Source organism: Sturnus vulgaris, chromosome 19 (genome assembly GCF_052056855.1).
Source record: "Sturnus vulgaris isolate bStuVul1 chromosome 19, bStuVul1.hap1, whole genome shotgun sequence".
Classification (NCBI taxonomy): Eukaryota; Metazoa; Chordata; class Aves; order Passeriformes; family Sturnidae; genus Sturnus; species Sturnus vulgaris.
The window spans coordinates 11067998-11088874 of record NC_142261.1 but is presented as its reverse complement, the minus strand read 5'-3'; the positions used below and the strand labels follow the sequence as shown (position 1 = coordinate 11088874).

Genomic DNA, 20877 nt, shown 5'->3' with positions numbered 1-20877 from the left:
AAACTTCTCTTCCAGTTGATCAAAATTATAATTTTAAAATTAAAATTTCAGTAGAAATTATCCATTTAAAGGCCATACTGTTTAAATGCATAGAGAGAAATTAATGTCTGAGAAATTCAGTTTCATTACTGATGCTTAAAAAACAATTAAATGAATGCTTAGAGCCTTACTAACTGTACATGAATTCTAAAAAATCTAAAGCTGTCATTTTACATGCAAGTAATCCTTTTTAAAATCTTCAATAATTCCATTCATATGAAGGACATTAATATGTTGGGCTAACCAACTTTGTGAATATCAGTATGGAAAAGTCTGTAAAGCAGCTCTGAGTCATTACTCTTGGAAAAGGTGTTTTCTTGAGTCATGTCTACTGTTTATTTAGATAAAAATATAATGTGGCTATGACAATATACATGCCTGTATTTAAGGGCTGGAAGATAAATCCTGGAGCAGAATTGTGTCAGTGTAGAATGGACTCACATACAGAGGGCTACTTAAAAGAAAAACAAGAGGTGCAAAACTTTTTGCTATGAAACAATTTGGGGGAAGAATCAGGGTTAACCACAAATATTTTCCAGTAAGTAGTAAGAATCACAAGGCCTGACATAATTCACTTGACATATTACAGATACAGAAACAGTCTTTGCTTGGTAATTCAGCCCTTTTCAGCTAGCCAAGAAACTGCCTGTCTTTCTCTTTGCATTCACTTCTACACCTCACATCCAGATGATGAGATAGGATGTACCTTGGGTCAGCTGGAGGAGGTCAGCAACTGCTGCAGCGCTCCACAGCTCCATGTGTTCTGCTCTCTAGAGCTGAGGTAATTTGCAGGGCCAATAAAGCAATGTGTTCTGTGCTAGACAAAAAGGAGCAGAAGCTGTGCATGCCCTTGGCATGAAGTGTAGCTGTTTTAACTGGGAAGTGGTCAGTGACTCCAGCTAGCTCTAAGCCAGGCCACCTGGTCTTTCTCCAAACAGGAGTAATTTAGGAAAATATGGTTATTTTGAGCAAATCCACTTACAGAGTATTTTTGATTCCTAAATTTAAGGATGAGTACCAGTATCTTCCAGAAACTGTGGGATAGTTGAAAACTAAAAGGTGGGAGAATACACAAAACCTGAGAGAATACTGAGGAGTAACATTTCCATAAGAAACAACAACTTAGTGAAAATAATTAATGGGCAGAAGAACGACAAAAATAGATAGGTGTATGTGTTCAGTAGAGGATAGAGGAGGAGGAAGGGCCAGCAGTAGGAGAAAATTAGGAACATCAAAGAAATTAATAGCAAAAATTCCTCTCTTTGTAAAAACAATTAGTTGACATATATAATACCTGATAATGTTAGTGAAAGGGTGTTATGCAATGATAAATGACCTCGGAAATAGCAACGGCAAAAATTGCTCTTGGGAAAAATCTCTTTCATTATGATATGGCTAACACTGGAAAGGTTTAATAATTCTTACCCATTACCAGTCCTGTCATTTATGGGTGCTTAATCCTTTCAGGTAAAGACTGAGGTGGAATGGATGGGGCAATGGATTTTTAAGCTTGCCAGAACCTCTGTTAGGGAAGAGCCCAGGAGATAATATTTCTTCTACACTGCTCCACTCTTTCACCCTTGAAAAATCATAACCAATTGAATGTGTGGATAAGGAATCTTTTAGGATACTTTTTTCCCTTCAAAACTTGTTTTGCTGTGTGGAGTGCAAATGCTGAAAAGACAGATGGCATTCTTACTGCAGCAGATGGGACATCTCTTCTGTGAATGTCATTGTTGCCCAGGTGAAGTGAAATCCCAGCTGTATTAATGCAGCTCTTTCAGGTGGCAGTGCACTGCATCACTGATAAACCTGAGAACTGAGAAAATAGATGCAAATTTAATTGCATGATTTATCCAGGTGGATGACTAAGAGTCAAGGGATTTCATTTCAGCACCTGTCTTCAGCCAACAGACTTTTTAGTTCTAACTTCGCTATGCCTCAGTTTTCTTATACAATCAGAATTGTTTGTACAGAAAACTCTGTATAAAACATAATTTATTTTAACATCTTGAATTCTTCAGAGAGAAAACAGAGTAACCATGAATTACTCGGAATACTAAAATCAAAAACATCATAGTAATTCAATTATTAGAGAGCTAATAGCAAGAAATTGCTATTCAGATAACATGATTATGTGACTTGATTATTTAAATGTAATTATTTACTTCCCATGCCTCTGATTTTAAGTCGAGTAGGAGCACAGGTGGTGCTTCACTTTCTTTTCTCCTTTCCAAGATGTCTTTCACTCAATGAGGAATGGGACTGGCTGCTTTCCTTTAGAAATCTCCTTAGGGCTTTGTTAAAATGTCCTAGGTTCTCCACTTCATCATCTCTAATACTTATGGTAGAAAGACCTTCTTAGTTGAATAAATATTTGGTTTTTCATAATAAGTGTCTGTTACCTTCCTGATAATTGACTACACTTTTGGTTTTATCCAGCTTTCTTACGTCAGAGCTATGCTGTAATGAATGCTGGTGTTTTCTTGTCACTTCTTTCACTAATCTGAAATGGCCACAGCCCATTGAAGGAAAGAGGTGAAGGAGACATAACACCTAATACACCATACATTAGAAGAGGGAGCCCTGACTCACTTCCCACCTTTTCCACAATTCAACCAGCTAATAATTAGATATTGCATGTTAAAAGCAAATTAAACTGGAAATATTGCACAATTTCCCAGGTAAATTATAGCAATTTATTAGTAAACAAAGTTTAGAGGAACTTGTACTAGCAATTACTGTATACAGATTTAGTAAACTCACCAAGCCAAGCAGCCTGAGTGCAAATATCCCAAGCAGGCAGCAGTACTTCCTCACTACAACTGAGAGCTAAAAATTCTCTGTATGCCATGACAGATATTTTATACCTTGAAGGCACAGCCTCATTGGCTTCTTTGCCTCTACTCTTCAGGTGTAATGGTTGGCAGGGAATGCTTAAAGGGACCCCATGTCTTCAGTACAGGCATAAAATATCTTGTTCAAAATTCAGCAGATTAGAAGAAAACTTCACAGGCATTATACATTTAAGTGACTGTCGTAACACTACTTAATGAACACACTACAGGCACATTCAGTATCATTTGAATTATTTATTTTTGAAGTGGACAATTTAAATGTTGATGTTATTAACCATTTTGTTTTAATTTTCTTAGAGCCCTTGGCTGAGATTTCTTGCACTAATCATAGTACATAAGGGGAACAAAAGTAGAAGGTGATTTTCCAGTGTGCATGTGTGTCTGTGTCTCTGTGTACGTATGTGCTTTACAGTTATCAAACATATATTTACACACCAACTTTACACTGAAGTCTTTAAGAAGTCTTTTCTATGGCAGGGGAAAGAACCAACTGAACAAAGACTTAGGTCTATATGATCCATATGAGATTTTCCAGTATAGTCCCACAGAGCTTCTTATGCATTCAAACTTTTGCCGGAATGTTACTCCATCCAGTAGTGTTTCTTTATGAGATGAAACCTGAAGCTGAGGATTGCATCTCTTCAGTTTCCTTAACTTCACTAAACTGTAAATAATTTAAATTATTAAATTGAAATATCAAGACATTTAGTTATTGTTCATATCGCTCATCTTTAACCTTCTAATAACACATCACATTTTAAAAATAATTTTAAAAACCAACAAAAAAAGACTTTGGAGGCTATATACTACACAATCTCCATGGCTCCTGCTTCTTGGGAAATCTGTTACAATATTACAATACCCAGAAGGTATTTGGAGCAGTGGAACAGAATTGTCCGTTGGCAACTTTCACATTCAGCAATCCAGACACTACAACAATAATTTTAAAAATTGCTTTGTGATTTGTGTTTTTAATCTGTATTAAAAAAGGAACACTAACCTACTTCTTAAATATAATTTGGTTTTTCATGAAACACCACAAGATTTGGCAAAAAAAAGATGTAAAAGAAGACTGTTTTGATGTATAAAACTCCTTATCAGTAGAAGAAACACCGACCTTAATTTGGCCTATTCAAAGATTCATTTCATGTAGTTTTGCTGCATATTTGAAGCCATAAAGAGCAGAAGGAGCTGCTAGTCAGTTTGGAAATCACAAAACAGTTGCGCACCAACAATTCCTTTAACAGGCAAGGTGTCCATGAGAAACAGTAAAGTAAAGCAGAGGTGTGTACACAGTATATGCTGAGAGTCATGTGCATGTGCATACATGATGGATGTGTACATACTCTTGACTGTGGATACCAATACTGTGGGTGCATGCCCACTCTCTACAAATTTAAGTAGTATTTTGCTTAAACTCTCTCATTCAGTAGCTTCTGGTTTGAACTAGCTTTCCTCCCCAATACAAGCATTCTGCTCCACACCCTGCAAACAAGTTCATCTGTCACACACCAGATTTATATTTTTATGTCAATAAAATTTTAGGACAACTGGATGAAGAGTCATTTCTTACACAGAACATGATAACACTCCCACTGTAGGAAATGGAAAGAAACAAATGGAATAAAAGTGCAGTGACTGTGGTGAAACATCTCCACAGAGTCAGGCCTCAATTTCTTATTTTGTTTTTGTTTGGGGTTTTTGAGTTTTTGGTTGGGTTTTTTTTTTCACTGGGGGTGTTTGGTTTTCTTGGAGAGGAGGGACTCACTCTCCAGAACATATGTTTGGGGAAAATGGCATAGCAGGTTAAGGGGGCATAGGAGGAACTGTGTTCATATATCAGATTTCCCCTTTTCTCTCCTCGGGCTATTAAGCATTGCCCAATTTCTTTCCACTGGAAGTGGAAGAGGTTAGCCACTTTTTTATCACTCCAGGAAAACAGATTAAACCCAAGGATTCTTAGCAGAGGCCAATGTATTTGAGATTGTTCTGAATGATGACATCTGTCACTGCATCAAACACAAATTGTATGTTACTGGTATCAGTGGCACAGGTGAAGTGTGAGTAGATCTCCTTGGTCTCCTTGTTGCGATTCAAGTCCTCAAACTGGCGTTGGATGTAGACTGCTGCCTCCTCGTAAGTGTTTTGGCCTTTGTATTCAGGAAAGCACACTGTTAAGGGAATGCGTCGGATTTTTTCTGCCAGCAGATCTTTCTTATTCAAAAAAAGGATGAGGGAAGTGTTGATAAACCAGTTGTTGTTGCAGATGGAATCAAACAGACGCAAACTTTCTGCCATTCGACTCTGTAGGAGAGGAAACAACAGTGTCAGCAACAGTGTTCCAGCAGAAGTGTGAAAGCACACAGCTCTGTCTGCTGCCCTGAGCAGGGAAACTCCGTTTATGAACAATTGAGCATGACCACCACAATTATGTTTGGGAATTAAAATCCAATGCTGCTATAGACTGAGAGAAGAGAGGTCCATTAAAAATCAGTGTCTGTCTGGAATGTTCCTGAGGTATTGCTGCCCTGGGACACTTATAGTGACGTAGCTGGAGCTGTCCATGGTACCAGGCTCTTGGGAGGCTGTGTTTATTACTTGGTTCACACCTATAAATAGGTGTAAATAGATGTAACGTTTTGAATAGAAAATATTATAGATTATTAAAAGAAATATCACTCAAGTATTGTCAAAAGTAGATATAGAAAATGTCTTAATCAGACATTTTTGGCAAGGTCAATATTTTCCAGCGTGTTTAGGTTTCAGAAAATGTTATGCATACAGCATGAGTCATGGGAGTGATCCAGGGTAAGTGAACAGCAGGGATTTGGGATATCAAAAACCAAGGGTATATTTGGTTTACAAGAAAATTTGCAAATATGTATGTGTTCCATTTGTCTGGCTTGTGTTCAGAGGGGACGAAAATAATTAGTCTGGGCATTTTTGTTGTTTAACTGTGAAGTATTCTGGCCAGTTCTCTAGTTTGGAAGGAACAAACAGTGGAGGCAAGAGGATGACCTTGGCTTTTAATAGAAATAAAGTATTTTGGGCTTAATTCTCCTGAAATTTGTATCTGTTGTGTCCAGTGCAATTTCCTTGACTTCACTAGAGTGACCTGGTGAGAGGAAGAGAAAATAATCATGCACTGTTTATTACACAAAAATTAATATTAAATTATAATTTATTTTAAAAATTACTTTTTATTTGGTTTTATTTGGAAATGAAATCTAGTGTATTGTTATTATTTCAAAGGAAATCTGTAACAGTCACTATTGTTACACTAAAGCTTTATACTGAAGAAACTGCCCCTTAAAAATGCATAGTTGCTGAAATAGGAGCAGAGTGGTTTACATAAGCTTTTCAGATTACCTCTTATACTTTCCTCACTTTGTGTTATTCCCCTTTTCATTTGCTAAGGATTGACTTGGTCAGAGTTGCATCCTGTGCTCTCCCAGTTCCATGAGGGCAGTGCTTTAGCTCTGTGTTTACAGTGGAGCCCAAGGCTGGTGGCAGTTGCTGGTCAGTCCCAAAGGCCCGGAGCGCTAAGGCTGGCTCAGGCAGGGCCAGGGCTGACTCACCAGCCTCTTGAGGCACACTGAAACACGAGCTCAGTCAGACACTTCTGATTTGGGGGCTGTTTGTTTACTTCTTCCATTGTGAGCTGGGATCACCTGACACTCCAGCCTACTTTATATATACACAGGTTTATAGGTGTAAAAACATAGCTTTAAAAATATGTTTGAGCATTTCTTTTCACAGTGCAAATACTAACACAACAGATAATCCCCTAAAACATCACAGATCTGTTTTCAAATACTCAGGATTTCCTTTCCTGATTTTGTAGCTGATAATAACCAAGCAAGACATTTGTATCTCAGTCAAAATTCTTTTTCTACTGGAAAAAAATCTTTTGGAGCTCATAGAGGGTTTTGGCCAATTCTTAGAGCAATCAAACCAACAAGATACTGCATTTTAAGAGGTTTGTGTTCATTAGGGTATTTTGTAGTGAATCATAACTGTTGCTCTACTGCCAAATCCTCCATTGGAATCTGTAATCCAAGGACAAAACCCTTCCATAAACTGGGAGATGTTATGAACATATACAAGAGGACAGACAGTTTTTAAATTATTGTAAACTTGGTGATCTCTTGTGTGATGTAAAGATAATATTAGTAAATTGTTGATCTTGACACCTAAGAAATTTCTTCTTCGATGTAATATTATAATATTGGCTCTGGATATCTGAAAGTCATAATATCCTTAACTAAACTGAATGCAATTTCTTTTCGTTAAAAAGCAAGTAAGCCAACCAAGAGTCCTTTCCAACAAAGATGCAGGTGATATTATGTCAGTGCCAGGCTGTGCTTTCATGGTATTAATGTGTGATATACCTTGGGAAATGAACCCCCCAAATCCAAGTCATGATTTTAATAGCCAAAGAAAGAAAATATATCACTGAACAATGAGAAAATGTATCAGAAAGGAAAACTCAAATCTTCAAATCTTAGAATCATACAGGGGTTTGGGCTGGAAGGGACCTTAAATACCATCTAGTTCCAAATCTCCTGCCATGGTCATGGACACCTTCCATTCTCACCCAGCCTGGCCATGAAGTTCCAGGGACTGGGCATCCAAAGATTCTCTGGGCTACCTGTACCACTGCCTCACCACTGTCACAGGGAAGTGTTTCTTATTAATACCTAATCTCAATCTACTGTCCTTCAGTTTGAAACCATTCCCCCTTGTCCTGTCACTGCAGGCTCTTTGTATTTAGTCTCTCTCCATCCTTCTTGTAGGTTCCTTTCATGTACTGGAAGGCTACAATGAGGTCACCCCTAACCCTTGTCTTCTCCAGGATGAACAATCTAAATTTTCTCAGCCTTTCCTTATAGGAGAGGTGCTCTACTAATCAACTTGGTGGCCCTCCTCTGGACTGCCTCTAACTGCTCAGTGTTCTCCCTGTGCTGGGACAGCTCTGCAGGTGGATTCTCAGCTGAGTGAGGCAGAGGAGCAGAATCTCCTCCTCCCTTGCTGCCCATGCTGGAGGATCAGCCCAGCACAGGGAGGTTTCTGGGTCCCAGCACACACAGATTGGCAGGGCCAGACCCAACAGCACGCCTGAGTCCTCCCCAGTACTGCTCCATCTCCTCATCCCACATGATTTCTTGCAATATCTTAAGTGATATATCCACAGTTCTAAGGTCAAGGCTGACACTAAAAATACATGGTATATCCACTCACATACTCCCAGCATAACAGGCTCATTTCTGCTTGTGGCAATATTTTAAAACTACCTTACATATCATAGGGAAAGTGAACTTGAGAGGGTTATGGCTTATTATAATAAAAATAGAATAAATTCTTGTATGACTCCCAAAGGTGTAATAAAACATAATAAAATAATGATAGGCATTCTTCTCTGCAGTGTCTTTTCCAGTTCTGGAATCCTGAAGGGATTATAGAGCCAGGTGGTCAGAAAAAAATGTGCTGCTGTAATTTTATAATTATACACAAACTGGGGTATAAGAAAGATAATGCCAATGCCTTACCCAGATGGCCTTGTTGGGGGCTAATTGCAAATTCTTCTTTGAGCATAAGAACAAGGAATTGGTTGCTTAAGGGAAAGAACACTCTAAGGAACAGATGGCTGCTTCTGTGCCTCCAATACTTGCAGACATACAAACATCTCTGGTCATCCTCTGGAACAGTACAGGTGTGCTTAGCAGGAAAGAGTTCTGAACAGGTAAGTGTTTTCAAAAGGGAAGACCCAGTTATCAAGACAGCAAGTAATTAAAAGAACAGAGTTGCTAAATGGAGCCAAATTGTAATGTAGTATCTCCTTACAGCTTTCACATTAAAGCTTTCTAGTCACAGCTGGAGAGCTTTGAAATTAAAAACGAAAAATTATGAAGGGAGAAACTATCACAAATAAGGGAATTAATTGTCATTTGTATTAAAAGCTTAAGAACATCTCTCAATCATTACATCTCCTTCATCATCATTATTTTAAAGCTGGTAGGCAGTTGGGGATTTGAAAACCTTAAATAAACCAAGTAAAATTTATCTTGTGTAAACCATAAACAATAATGAATAAAATTTGTGCAGGAATAGTAGTAGTGCTTTCTAGAGAAGTTAGAAAATCTTTAAATGTCAGTAAATGATGGAAAAACCAGTGGAAGCTGTTGCCATTTTCCTGTAGAGGCTTTCCTTGCAATAGTGGCTGACATTTAGCATATGCTGGTAGCTGTGATCTATTTCACAAAATGGCATGAAACTCTCTGTTTCAAATATCTTCTTTAGAGATCCATGACTTAGATCTTCTGAAGAAAGCAGATGGAGCTAAAGTATTTGAAGAAGGGGTAGTGGGGTAAAAAGATAATTGAATCAGTTGGATGTTTTTCCTTAAGGTTAATAGACAAAAAAAAAAAAAGAATCCATTCTGAAATAAGGACAGTCTACAAAATAAATGAAGGAAATATCATTGCCCAGGACACTCATAGTCAAAGCAGTTCAGGAATTCAAACTATGCTTGAGTAAAGGCAAAGAGAAAGCAGAATAATTTCACAAACAAAAATACAGAAAGCAAGATAGCTTGGGTAAATAAAGAGAGATACTCCTTTCTTGTTGAAAAGACTATGAATGCAAGTTGAAATGTCCTTTCTGTGTAGCAGTCAGGCAGTCCTGACTGAGTGCTGGATAAGAGAAGCATACAAAACTATTGTATGATTCATCTTTTGTTCAAAGCAAGAAGGCTTCTACATGAATGTATATGCTCAGGTGGCTGCTGGACTAAATGGAAAAAACTACAATAATTTAATGAGTTTTTAAAAATTCCTTTCAACTAAAAATCAAAAAGAAGAAACTTTCTGTTGGAAAGAAGTAAATAGACTTAATCCAATACCTCTCAAAGAAATTAAGAACCCCACTGAGGTAGAATTAAACTGAGATAAAACACTTTACCTGGGTTGTCCTGTATATACCTGTTTCTAGCCTTGGCATCTCCCAGAAGGGCTGGGGTAAGCAATAGGCAAAATTGTTTCGATTTCTGAACCTTTTCTTCCCAATCCTAGGAGCCCAAAGTTTTCCTGGAAAATGTTGGAATTCTAAACTGTCAGAATTAGAAGAGGTGACATAGAAGACTAAGTCCCACTGTGAATTCACTAAGAAGTGTTCTTAAGTCTCTTAGCAGCTTAACTTGTTCTGCCAGCAGACAAACTCATTATCCCATCACCCAAACAATTTGTTACATTGGTCTGAAACCACTGCAGGAAATCCTGACCAGTCACTTTGTAAACAAAACAGGAAGGAGCTGAGGATAATTAAAAGCAGCTATGTCAATACAGCACCCATCATACAGATATATACATTCACATGCCATCTATTTATGTCCTTCCTACCAAAAGGCCTTTCAGTGTCCCTGTATATATGAGGAGTGTGAAGTGTAGAAAGGTGAAAACCTAACATAGCATGTTAGTTTATGCCAGCACAATGAAGGGAAATTGAAAGGGATGGTAAAAGGTTTTATATTGTAGGAATATTGAATCTCTACTATGAAATGAGCTTATAGAAGGCTGAGAAGCATATGTATTATGAAGTGGAGCCCTGAAGAAATCTTGTGTGATTTTGATAGGGAGATATCTATTTATACTGTAAGGGCAAAAAAATTTATTAAGCATGAAACAAATTTGGTTTGAGGTTTTTTTAATCAGTTTTATTCTCAAATCAGGAGGAAATGATATATTAGCAAACAAAATTTATACCCTACCAAATTAATTCTTTATTTTAAAGATAATGTCCTGTAATTGTTCATATTGCAGTTTGTACATGGTAGAGGAGGCAGTAGTCAGTATTTGATACCTCTTTTTTGGAGAAGCAAGGGAAAATAAACCTTATAAAGTGGTAGTGCAGCATACTATCTCCCATGATGGTTTCCTGTTGAATATTGCTATTGTCTTTACACAGAACTCTGTAGATGATAACTGAACCTGGCAGTATGAATGAGAATTACAAAAGGACCTTTAGGCTTGGCTATTGTATAGGATGACAATGAACAACATAATGAATATTTTACCATGTATGTTCTCTGTGACTGGGAAAACCCTGCAGTGTTACTAAGGCTTACTGTGGACTAAACCAAACAAAGCAGATTTAATTGGGAGTATTACTTTAACAGAGTCCTGCACATTTGTCTTTGAAAATTGATCCCAGAAACTTTTCAGTCCTGAAACAGAAGGTCATGTCTCAGGAGTGCATGCTCAGTTAAACACTGGTATGTGGTTGTTACATACGTGTGACACACTGGGGTAAAGCAATCTTTAATACTAGCTATCAAAACTATTTTATATTCCTAGATCAGGAACAATGCAGATTTGCTAATCCTACTAAGTACAGTCTGACAAGCTATGGTTGAAGTAAAGGAAGGTGAGCTGAGAAAGAAGTTTGATTAAATTTCCTGACTGGAGGATTAGATTTTTGAGCCAGGGGATTTCCAAGCAAAGGAGCAGGACAACCAGTGCTTCTGCTAGGACCTATAAATTAAAGGGAACTTATCGAAAGGATGTATAGAAAACTCTTAGAAGAACAGTAGAAAAGGTTACTGAGTTCAAGGATCAGAAAGGGTGGGACATTCATCATTCCACAGAAATGCTAGAATATCCAGATAAAGGCTACTCCTGTATGTCTGACCAGGGTATTGTTCCACAAACAAGAAAAGGGGCAAAATAGAAGTGGAGAAATACAGAGTGATTTATTTCTTGTGACCCGCTATACATATATTTTAAGTAAGCTGAAGTACAGGAAAATTATATTTAGATGTCACAAAATGGGCATGTGATAGGTGTTATATTTATCACTACCCATAAGAGAATTACAAATCCAGAGGAAAGTTCTAGAAAAAGGTATGTTCAAGAGAATAGAAATACAGGACAGTCAATATTGGTCCTATACCTGACAGAACAGCCACACAAGTCAACGTTTCTGGGAAGCACTAATAGGGATAGATTGGCAAAAGTAATGCTGCTGCAGCTGGCAATAGAAACTGAATGTCACAATGGGCCAGCATGTTAAAACCTGCACATTTCCCAGACAGTGTCCAGCCAGGGCAGTGCTTTCAATCATGACATGGACTGGTAACTTGATTTTTCTCCTTAAGGGAGGGCTTGCTGTGTTTTGGTTCCTCAGCAAACAACTGTTAACACTCTGCTTTTACTGCCTCAAAGTCAGCAAAGTTTTATGCTACAGAAACCTCTGGATGCTTCATTATGAGTGCATGTGCTCTGCTTCTCTGTGAATCATTTTGGGGCACAAGCAATACTGAAAGGGTAAGCATCCCATAAATGGAATATAAAAATACTTCACCAGGGTCTTTCATAGTGCCAGAAGATTAAGATTTCCTGAGTACAAATTAGGATCTTTATGTAGTTCCAAGAAGTAAATTTGCAGCATATAATACCTGTGTTTGCTTTGGGGGTGGAGTTTTTTAAGCATTGTGCAGCATCCCAGGCAAACTGCATATTTCTGGAGGTTAGCAAAAATCTATCTTAAAAATGTTTTCTTGATAAAAGCATATTCATTTAAAATGTCACAGTTCTTGAAAATATATTCAAAGTATCATTAACATCCATATTACAATTCTAAATGCCTGGATGTTTTATCCTTAGATTGAGCTTTTTATATGTTAATACAGTCCAGCTTTTCTATTCCTGGTAATGCATTTCATTTGCTTTTAACACTTACTCAGTGTTTTCAGATGGGGTGGGATTTTTCTTCCAGGTCTTTAGATTACTTGCTTAGCTCAAGGGCAAAAGGAGCATTTCAAGCACATATTCCACATAGCTGAAATATTGCAGTTTTACACATGAAGTAGTCCAGCTGTCCTTGTTTGAGACCCTTAAGCTCACTGTCAGCCTTCTGTGTCTAGACATTGATAGAATTACAGAATGGTTTCAGTTGAAAGGGACCGTTAGGATCATCGAGTTCCACCTCCTGCCATGGCAGGGACATTCTGCTCGACCTGGGTGCTCAGAGCCCCATCCAGCCTGGCCTTGGGACACTTCCAGGAATGGGGCATCCACAGCTTCTCTGGGCAACCTGTGCCAGGCCTCACCACCTTCATAGTTAATAATTTCTTCCTAATTTCCACTCTCCATCTACCCAGAAGAGGTAACTTAACTCTTCATCAGCCTCCAAGGAGAGGCTGAGGAAACTGGGCTTGTTTGGGCTGGCAAAGAGGAGGCCAAGGGGTGACAGCCTTGATTACTTGAGGTAATGCTGACACAGAACTCCTCCCAGCAGTATGAGAGGAAAGAATAAGCAGCAATGAACATGAATTGAAGTTTGGGAGGTTCAGATTAGATGTTAGGTTTTCTCTAGAAGACTAGCACAGCTTTGCAACAATTTGCTGAGTTTTGTGAAATCTACATCTATACAGGATTTTCACTCAACTGATAAAGCCATAGCTGGCCTGATTTACTATTGGCAGTAGTCCAGACCTTTAGGGATCACATCCAGCCTACATTTCTGTAGTTCCATGCAATGTAAAAGCATATTTATAGTTGAATGCAGAGATAAGAAGTCAATTTTACACACACAGTTCTGAGAAGGTCTCAAACTTTGCCTCTCAAAGAGATGAGTTCAAGCACATGGGCTATCCTTTGATGGAAAGAGTCACTATCTTGTTGTTGAGGCAGGATGAAAAGGAAATAGTTAACAAATGGAATTGTGGCCTTTGTGGAATACCCAGAGTTTACTGTTTTCTGTTCTTTGATGCCCTCTGGTCCTTGGAATAGCTCTTAAGCTATTGAAAGAGTGCAGAAATCTGCAAGAGAGCTACACAGGAATACACAAGTGAAGTGTTTATTCACTGTTTCAGGCTACTGACTAACCTACCTTTTGTATAGTTTATTCATAATCCAAGCTTTGGCTGATACTGTGTGTGTAAAGAAAGAATGCTTTTCATTGCACCTTCTTTGAAACAGGCATTTTTCTAATACATATCAGGGTGGGAAAGGCTATTAATAGGGTGAATATTGCTTTCTGACAATTGTCTTCATTGAAATAAAACAATATATAGGATACATAAGAGGAAATTCATATTTGTTTTTAAAAATGAAAGGACTCCAATACTTCTGCCCACAAGTGGGCCACTAGAATGCACCAGCGAGTTCAGCAATTTTGTGTCATGCAATAGTGGCAGGGGGCAGATTGCAAAATGCCTGTGAATGCCTTTTCTCTGGAGAAAATACCCGTGTGATATAAAGAGGGGCTTATCAAATAAGTAGGTTTTCATTTCAACACACTCAAGCCCAGCTTTCAAACAAGACTCTCTGGATCTTTTCTAAAGATGTAAGATGAAGAATCATTTGTAACAGAAGCATTCAAAACCAGAGAAAACCAGCGAGAATTATCAGAAACAGAGAAAACCAGCGAGAATTATCATAAGCATGGAATGACTATCATATGAAATTTAATAAACTAGTTCTTTTCAATCTGGAAAAATAAATAGCTGAGAGAGAACACAGCAGAGCTCATAAAACCATGAATGGTATGGAAATGTTGAATAGCAGATGACTTTTTCACCATTTCTTACAGTGCAAAAGTAAGAAACATCAAATTAATTTATCTGACAGCACACAAGTATTCCTTCCATACCGTGAATAATTAAATGTAAAACTCTGCCATGAGATGTTAGAGCATCATAATGATAATAGTAAAAGTCAGAAAAGTGTAATTGGGCTCAAGAAGCAATTAAATTAAAAGGGCACTTAAACAGAAAGATGCTGATGCAATCTGCTGTTCAGCTACCTGGGAGGGTAACTTGCAGGAAATATCAGTGTATGCTTGATCTGTCCCCATATTTTTCCTAAATGTCCATTGTTGCCCACAGACTGCTGCAGGTACTGGCTGTGACCTAGTCTGTGTGTTTTGGCAGTCAGAACAGCTCATCCTTGGGGAGAAATCAGTTGTTTATTTCCCTGTTGCTGAAAATTTCTCCTTTATGTAACCCATGTGAAATCACTTCAGTTCCCAGGCAATTTTGCCTTTCCTGTTAGTCTTGCCCAGTTTGGAAAAAGTTTGTTTCACACACTTCACCATCATTTGAAGCAGTGAGTGTTTCTCATTGAAAGGTAGGCAAAGGCTCTTGGCACTACAAGTACTGACCTCTAGTAATTGGCATTGTCCAGTGCTGGAGTGTTTGAATGACAGGAAGACAGACAGACAGACAAAGAAAGAAACAAAAAAGAGAGAGAGACTGGTCCACATTGATGCTGAACCAGTTTTCACCAGAAAAAGTTGGCCAGAACTCATTCTTCAGTAGTATCTGAACAATAAAAGCAGCCTATTATACATCAAAAAAGGTAAATGGCCCTTTATACTGAGAAATTCACTGCAGGGAAAAAGAGTCCCACAAACCCTGAGACCATTTGTCAGACTGTGGGACATCTGGAGAGGGATGCATTTTGCCCTCACAGCTTAGGCAGCTGAAACTCTTGCAGGAGCACTGGCTTCTTGTTTTATGGTACCTTTGAAGATATTTTAGGTAGGATGCTTACAGAGCTTAGCACAGCAGGAGCTCTTGTGGGAGCAGCAGCTGCATTCCCTTCGTGGCCTGTCCATGTTGCAAGATTAAGGTAGCAGAGCACGTGGTTATTTTTGGTACCCTTGCCTGTAATTCTAACAAAGTTCTTCCCTTCCTGGGGGTTCTGAGGCTGCCTCCTACTAACCTGGGAGAAACAAAGGCAGAGGGGCACAAAGGTCAGTGCTCAGAGTGAAGAACAAAAAGGCAAGAGGAAGAAAGCTGAAGGGAAAGCACAAAGCAGCCTCAAGCAGAGGGTCTAAATCTGGATCTGATCTTGGCCTTTTTTTGCATAAACTGAGGAAAGTACTAAGAGTGCAAAACAAGCATGTTTAGCATCATGGAGAATCATGTCTTCACTTTCAATAAATCCTTCTGGTTTTAAGCAACATTACTGGGATTCGGATCAAATTAGTTTCAAGAGATAATTTCTATGACATTATTTTAGAGCAATTGGAGAAGAATGAAAGAAACAGTGATGTATGCTGAGAAGAATGCTTCTTTCATATTTGAGATGGAAATTCTAATTTGTTGGGCTACAGACAAAGGAGTAAGAATAATTTTGTTTGATCAAGACTGTATTTAAGAAAACCCTGAACAACCCAACGCTGTGGTCTCAGGTTACAGGAACACATTTTCCCTTCACTGAACTCTGTCTCATTCAACTTGCAAGAAGGTCCTGTGCTAGTCAATATTTGTCTTTAGAGTCACAACTCAATTTATAGATTTGTGTTTTACTATAGACTTGCTATTTATGAACTGCTCAAAAACCAGAATTACTGCTTTCTTCTCAAGCTTATAATTATTGTATCTGAATATTTCATTGACTACATTTGTTTCCACAGCATGTTGTCAGATCAAGGGGTGCTGTTAAAAGGAACTTATAAATAGGGAATGAAACAATCTATACAATGAGAAATTATAGTTAGAAGGAACACAGTAATTCTAGACACCCAATCTAATTTTCTAGAACAGAAGTTTTCAGTACATGTATTCATTTATTTAACACAGTTTAATAGGTTTTTCAAGCTATCAGTGATATCTGGTGTTGCTCTGAATAATCAGACCTACTACACATAAAATAACAGAATGTCAAATTATGTTCCTTTCAGAAAAGTAAGGAAGAATGTGGAATTACCTAAGAAAATTGTAACTTAATAAACACATTTGGATCTAAAAAGGAATGTGGACCTATGCCAGGTTCTAGTACAGTTTTTCAGTAGTGTTTCACTGCTTTAGCTGTATTCACTTTCTGTTTTCCTGCAACCCTGTGTTCCATTCATTTCACATTTTCCTCCCTCTGCTAGAGATGATGGCAGTGTTCCTGCAGTTGCCAGTCTTATTTATCACATGAGCCCCCATTAATCATATTAAAATCATTGCATTCATTGAAAGATGCATAAAATCTATGGAAAAAACCCATCATCAATATAAGGGCAGAACCAAAATATACACAAATAAGACAGTAAAAATAAGGTTCCAACAGCATTTACTAACTCCCATTTACTAACTCTTGATTATTTGATTGCACCAGAGCACTTAAACTCCTCTCCACCTCATCCTCAACCCACAATGCTTCACAATCTAAACTTACTCCCAACCTCCTCACTCTTCCAGTGCTGTTTCCTCCTCTGCCTCGTACATTCCACATGAGAAACAGTGCTTATATAATTTTGTACCGTTAGAGGCTGATCAGATCTCCATAATAATGGTTTGTACCATTCATACTAGCACAGAAATCTGCCCAGTCTAAAACAATTCAAACTTGCAAAGGAATTAGGAAAAAACCCAGCACCTCTGAGACCATGGCTTGTGCCATCTGAAATATTAAGATCTTGTTAAAATAATTAAATTCTTAATTGTTTTTCTTTTTTAATAATAATGGTTGAAAATGTTTTTTCCCTGTAAATGAATCCTTTTTTTTGTTTGTTTTTAAATCACCCTACACTTTACCATTTGCAGAAAGGTAAATGTACTTTCTTCTCTCCTCAGCTTTCTCACGACTAGTCTAGTACAGTAAGAGTAATTTTGGTGTATTTAAGTGTGTCTCTAGGTATCAAACATCTGATAAAGAATCTTGGCTGTGGCTACTTCTAAATGGATCCTCCTGTATTATTCTAAAATTCTTTCTCTCCTACACTGGGGAAAAGCTCTTGTGGTACTTTACACTGATCCTGGAATTTGCAGTGCTAGAAGATAGGGCTGTGCCCTTTATTCATCCATCACCAAATTTTATTCATCATGTGTGTGAATTTCAGGTAGACAAGATTGTTTTTCCTCAAACTGTGGGATTCCACACACATACTAAGTACATCACATTATTTATTTTAACTTGCCATCTGATAATTCCAACTGAAATTGATAACTGAGATCAAGAGCAGTGTCAGATGTGCTGAGACTAATTGAGTTACACAAGGAAGTGTCTTGTGGGACTCTCCTGCTCTCAGGAGACAATGGAAACAGCATTATTGGCTTCTTTCAAAAACATTATCATGTCACTTCAACTGATTCTTCTGGGATCACAAGGGCAATCAAAGGAAGTGCTGTAGAGTAATGACAAGTTGGATAACAGAATAGAGCTACAGGGAAGGAAAAAAGCAGCTGTTGGAACATTTGATCTTCTCTGTTATTACAGAACTACAAGTCATATTAACTTTTTTCTTTTTAAATGTTGACTCCATGTGAGTTACAATGCAGTAGCCTTGGCAGGTTTGCCTGATGTCTTTTGCAACAAATCACTTGTAGTGTTATCTCTGTGGAATAACTCCTGTCTGGCTGGAGGACTCTTAATTGATGGCTCTAAGATTGAACCAAGAAAGGGACATTCTGAGAATTACTTACACCAGAGAAAACAAGGAAGAAAACTAACCAGGTTACCAGCTTTTGCAGGCTGGAAGGGATTTTATTTATTTTCAAAGTTGCTTACCACTTGTCCATTTCTCAGATTTCTTAAGGAGTTGTGGATTGATTTTCTATTCAATCCATTAAAAGGGAAAAGGCTTTTGGTTGTGTACTGCTTCCCTATTTTCAACTTAGTGTTTAAATATTAGGTCAGAAATACAGTAATTAATTTTGTACCCAGTTATAACGGGAAATAATTCTGATCCAGTGACTCCTGAACCTGTCCTAAGCACAAAGAGAGAACCAGAGATGCCTTCTCCTCCAACTTTTGTTTTCCTCTGCATTCATTTCCCTCTTCAGGTTTCCATGGAAATAGCAGAGAAGTGTGCTTATATTCTTGGCATTAAAATATTCATAAAAAGGGATAAAGAGATGGTTTAAATGACAGATGCTGTATTGCTGAAGCAAGCAGTCAAATTTAGGGTTCTTGTCTGTAAATGATCATGGGTGTAAGCAAATGCATTTTGGAGAGAACAGGCCCAGAACAAATTCCTCACAGTGGCAGGAGAAGGGAGGGGCAGGACAAACCTGACCTGCAGAGAAAGCAGGAATGGAGTGCAAGGTTTCAGAGAACAATGCAAAATAAAATGCTGCTGAGATTTTGCTAATAGAAGTTGAACCCTTTCTTAAGGGAAGAGAAGATTATTTAAACTTACAGAATTACTTTTGTTAACTGAAAAAAATATTGCACAACTCCAAACTATCTAATTAAATTTTAAAATCTTACCTGTATAAAGCTTCTAATTCCTTTCAGTTATTGCAAATAGAATATTTGATACAAAATTAAAATTTAACCCTTTCAAAAAGGCTTTCCTACATTTGAACTCTTGAGTACATTTAATGTTTTAAAGGAACTATAAAACCTCAACATTCTTTTAATCTTAGAAAATCTAACTGGAAGCAAGAAATACACAGACTTATCTATATTTTTATTCATGAATCTTACTCAGACTAATTATTTTGGTTGTTTAGTCATGATAAAGATTTTAATCTTGAGCACTAAAATTATTCTAGTAGTATAAATAAGCATTTATATTCTAGGAAATCTGGTTTTCTGATTCAAAATATAAGCTCTAGTCCTTAAAAGACCACTGTATGGACAGATTCCTCTGCAGCACTTGGGCCCTCAAGGAGAGTGGAGTACTGCATGTAACATAAAGGCAACTTTTAAAAATCTATGAAAAACAAACAGAAAATAGATGTATAATTTAAAAGCTTGCCATTAGAACATTTACTGCATAGAGATTTGGTGTGGTTTTCATTTTCCAAGAACAAAAGTATTTTTAAAATATAAGTTGTGAAAACAAACACTTCAATATGTCAAAATACTTCTCTTTTAATAGTGGAAGCCATGAATGTTGTATTGACTTGTTTGCATGAAGTTATTCTGAAAAAAAACTTGCAAATGACCAGTGCATATTAATGAAGATCTATCCAAATGTTTATTAGTCTTTATCTATAAAATCAGCCTGACTTCTGGCATGTTTATTGGTAAATCCTTTTATTGGTAAATCCTTTCTGAAAGACATTCAAACAAGGGTAATATGCCAGCCTGCTAAGCCAATTATCCAAGCTCTGCATGCAGCAAATACTCTGGGACATTTTTATGCTGAGAAGGTGTTGAAAGAAGTATCTCTTTTTTTTTTTTAATAAGCCATACATATCTGGAACTGAGAAAAGTGAGACAGACAAGGATGATTTAGCCACTGATGCAAATTGATAGAAAAATCAAGAAATAAACCCCTCATCTCCACTGCTCTGCCACTGAAAAGGATTATTATAACATGGAAAAGTTTAAGAATTATTGTTGTAGAGGCACTGCAGATATGCTCTTTTGACTGCATCTATGAAGTTTAATAACTAAAATTTTAAAAATAATCCACACCCTTTCATACACAATTCTTTATTTTGATGCTGCCATTCAGGCCCCAGCTCTGGGGATTGGGCTCCATGAACAGCAATGCAGGACATAAATACCAACACTGAATCGAGAGCAGCACATCAAAAGGAGCAGCAAGGACTTAGAGGAAACATTTGTCATCTGCTGAACAACGACAGAGAACAGCAGGGCACTCAACAGCTACTGAAGGAAAGATCCTTTGAGGATACATTAGGGGATTTACACAGCAATGGCTCAGTCATTCTTTCTGGAAGGTGCATTTGTCAGTCATATTACACTTCTGTTTAAAACAACTTCTCTTCTTTCTTTCACCAGAAATGCCACGTGCCCTAATCAGAGCTCTATGACACAGATACCACTTCAGCACTTCGTTTTAAGAACACTGGAGGTATTTTATATCCAGGATTTATTACTTACCATAGAAAACCTGCTGGTTTCCAGCTTGCACTTTTGGATAACCATGTAATTTCCCTACTGTTCAGAGGATAATCGTCTTCATAACAGAGAAAACAGTAGAATTATAAAGGCATTTGTCAGGCTGTTCCAGAAAACTCTATTCACTTCTAAATGAGCATGCCCTAGAATCCTTTGTGTAAGGCTGACTG

At 37.6% G+C, this 20877-nt stretch overlaps 2 protein-coding genes across 3 annotated transcripts in view; one reads left to right on the top strand and one right to left on the bottom strand.

The window, feature by feature from the left end:
* RSPH14 (radial spoke head 14 homolog) overlaps nt 1–20877 on the top strand; it is a 77063-nt gene that overhangs the window by 2925 nt on the left and 53261 nt on the right. The window lies entirely within an intron of this gene.
* Nucleotides 3112–20877, bottom strand: part of GNAZ (G protein subunit alpha z) — a 49945-nt gene continuing 32179 nt past the window's right edge. Inside the window, exon 3 of the mRNA XM_014894695.2 lies at nt 3112–5201. Within this exon, the coding sequence (XP_014750181.1) occupies nt 4857–5201 (345 nt within the window). The 3' untranslated portion in view covers nt 3112–4856. The remainder of the gene's footprint in view (nt 5202–20877) is intronic.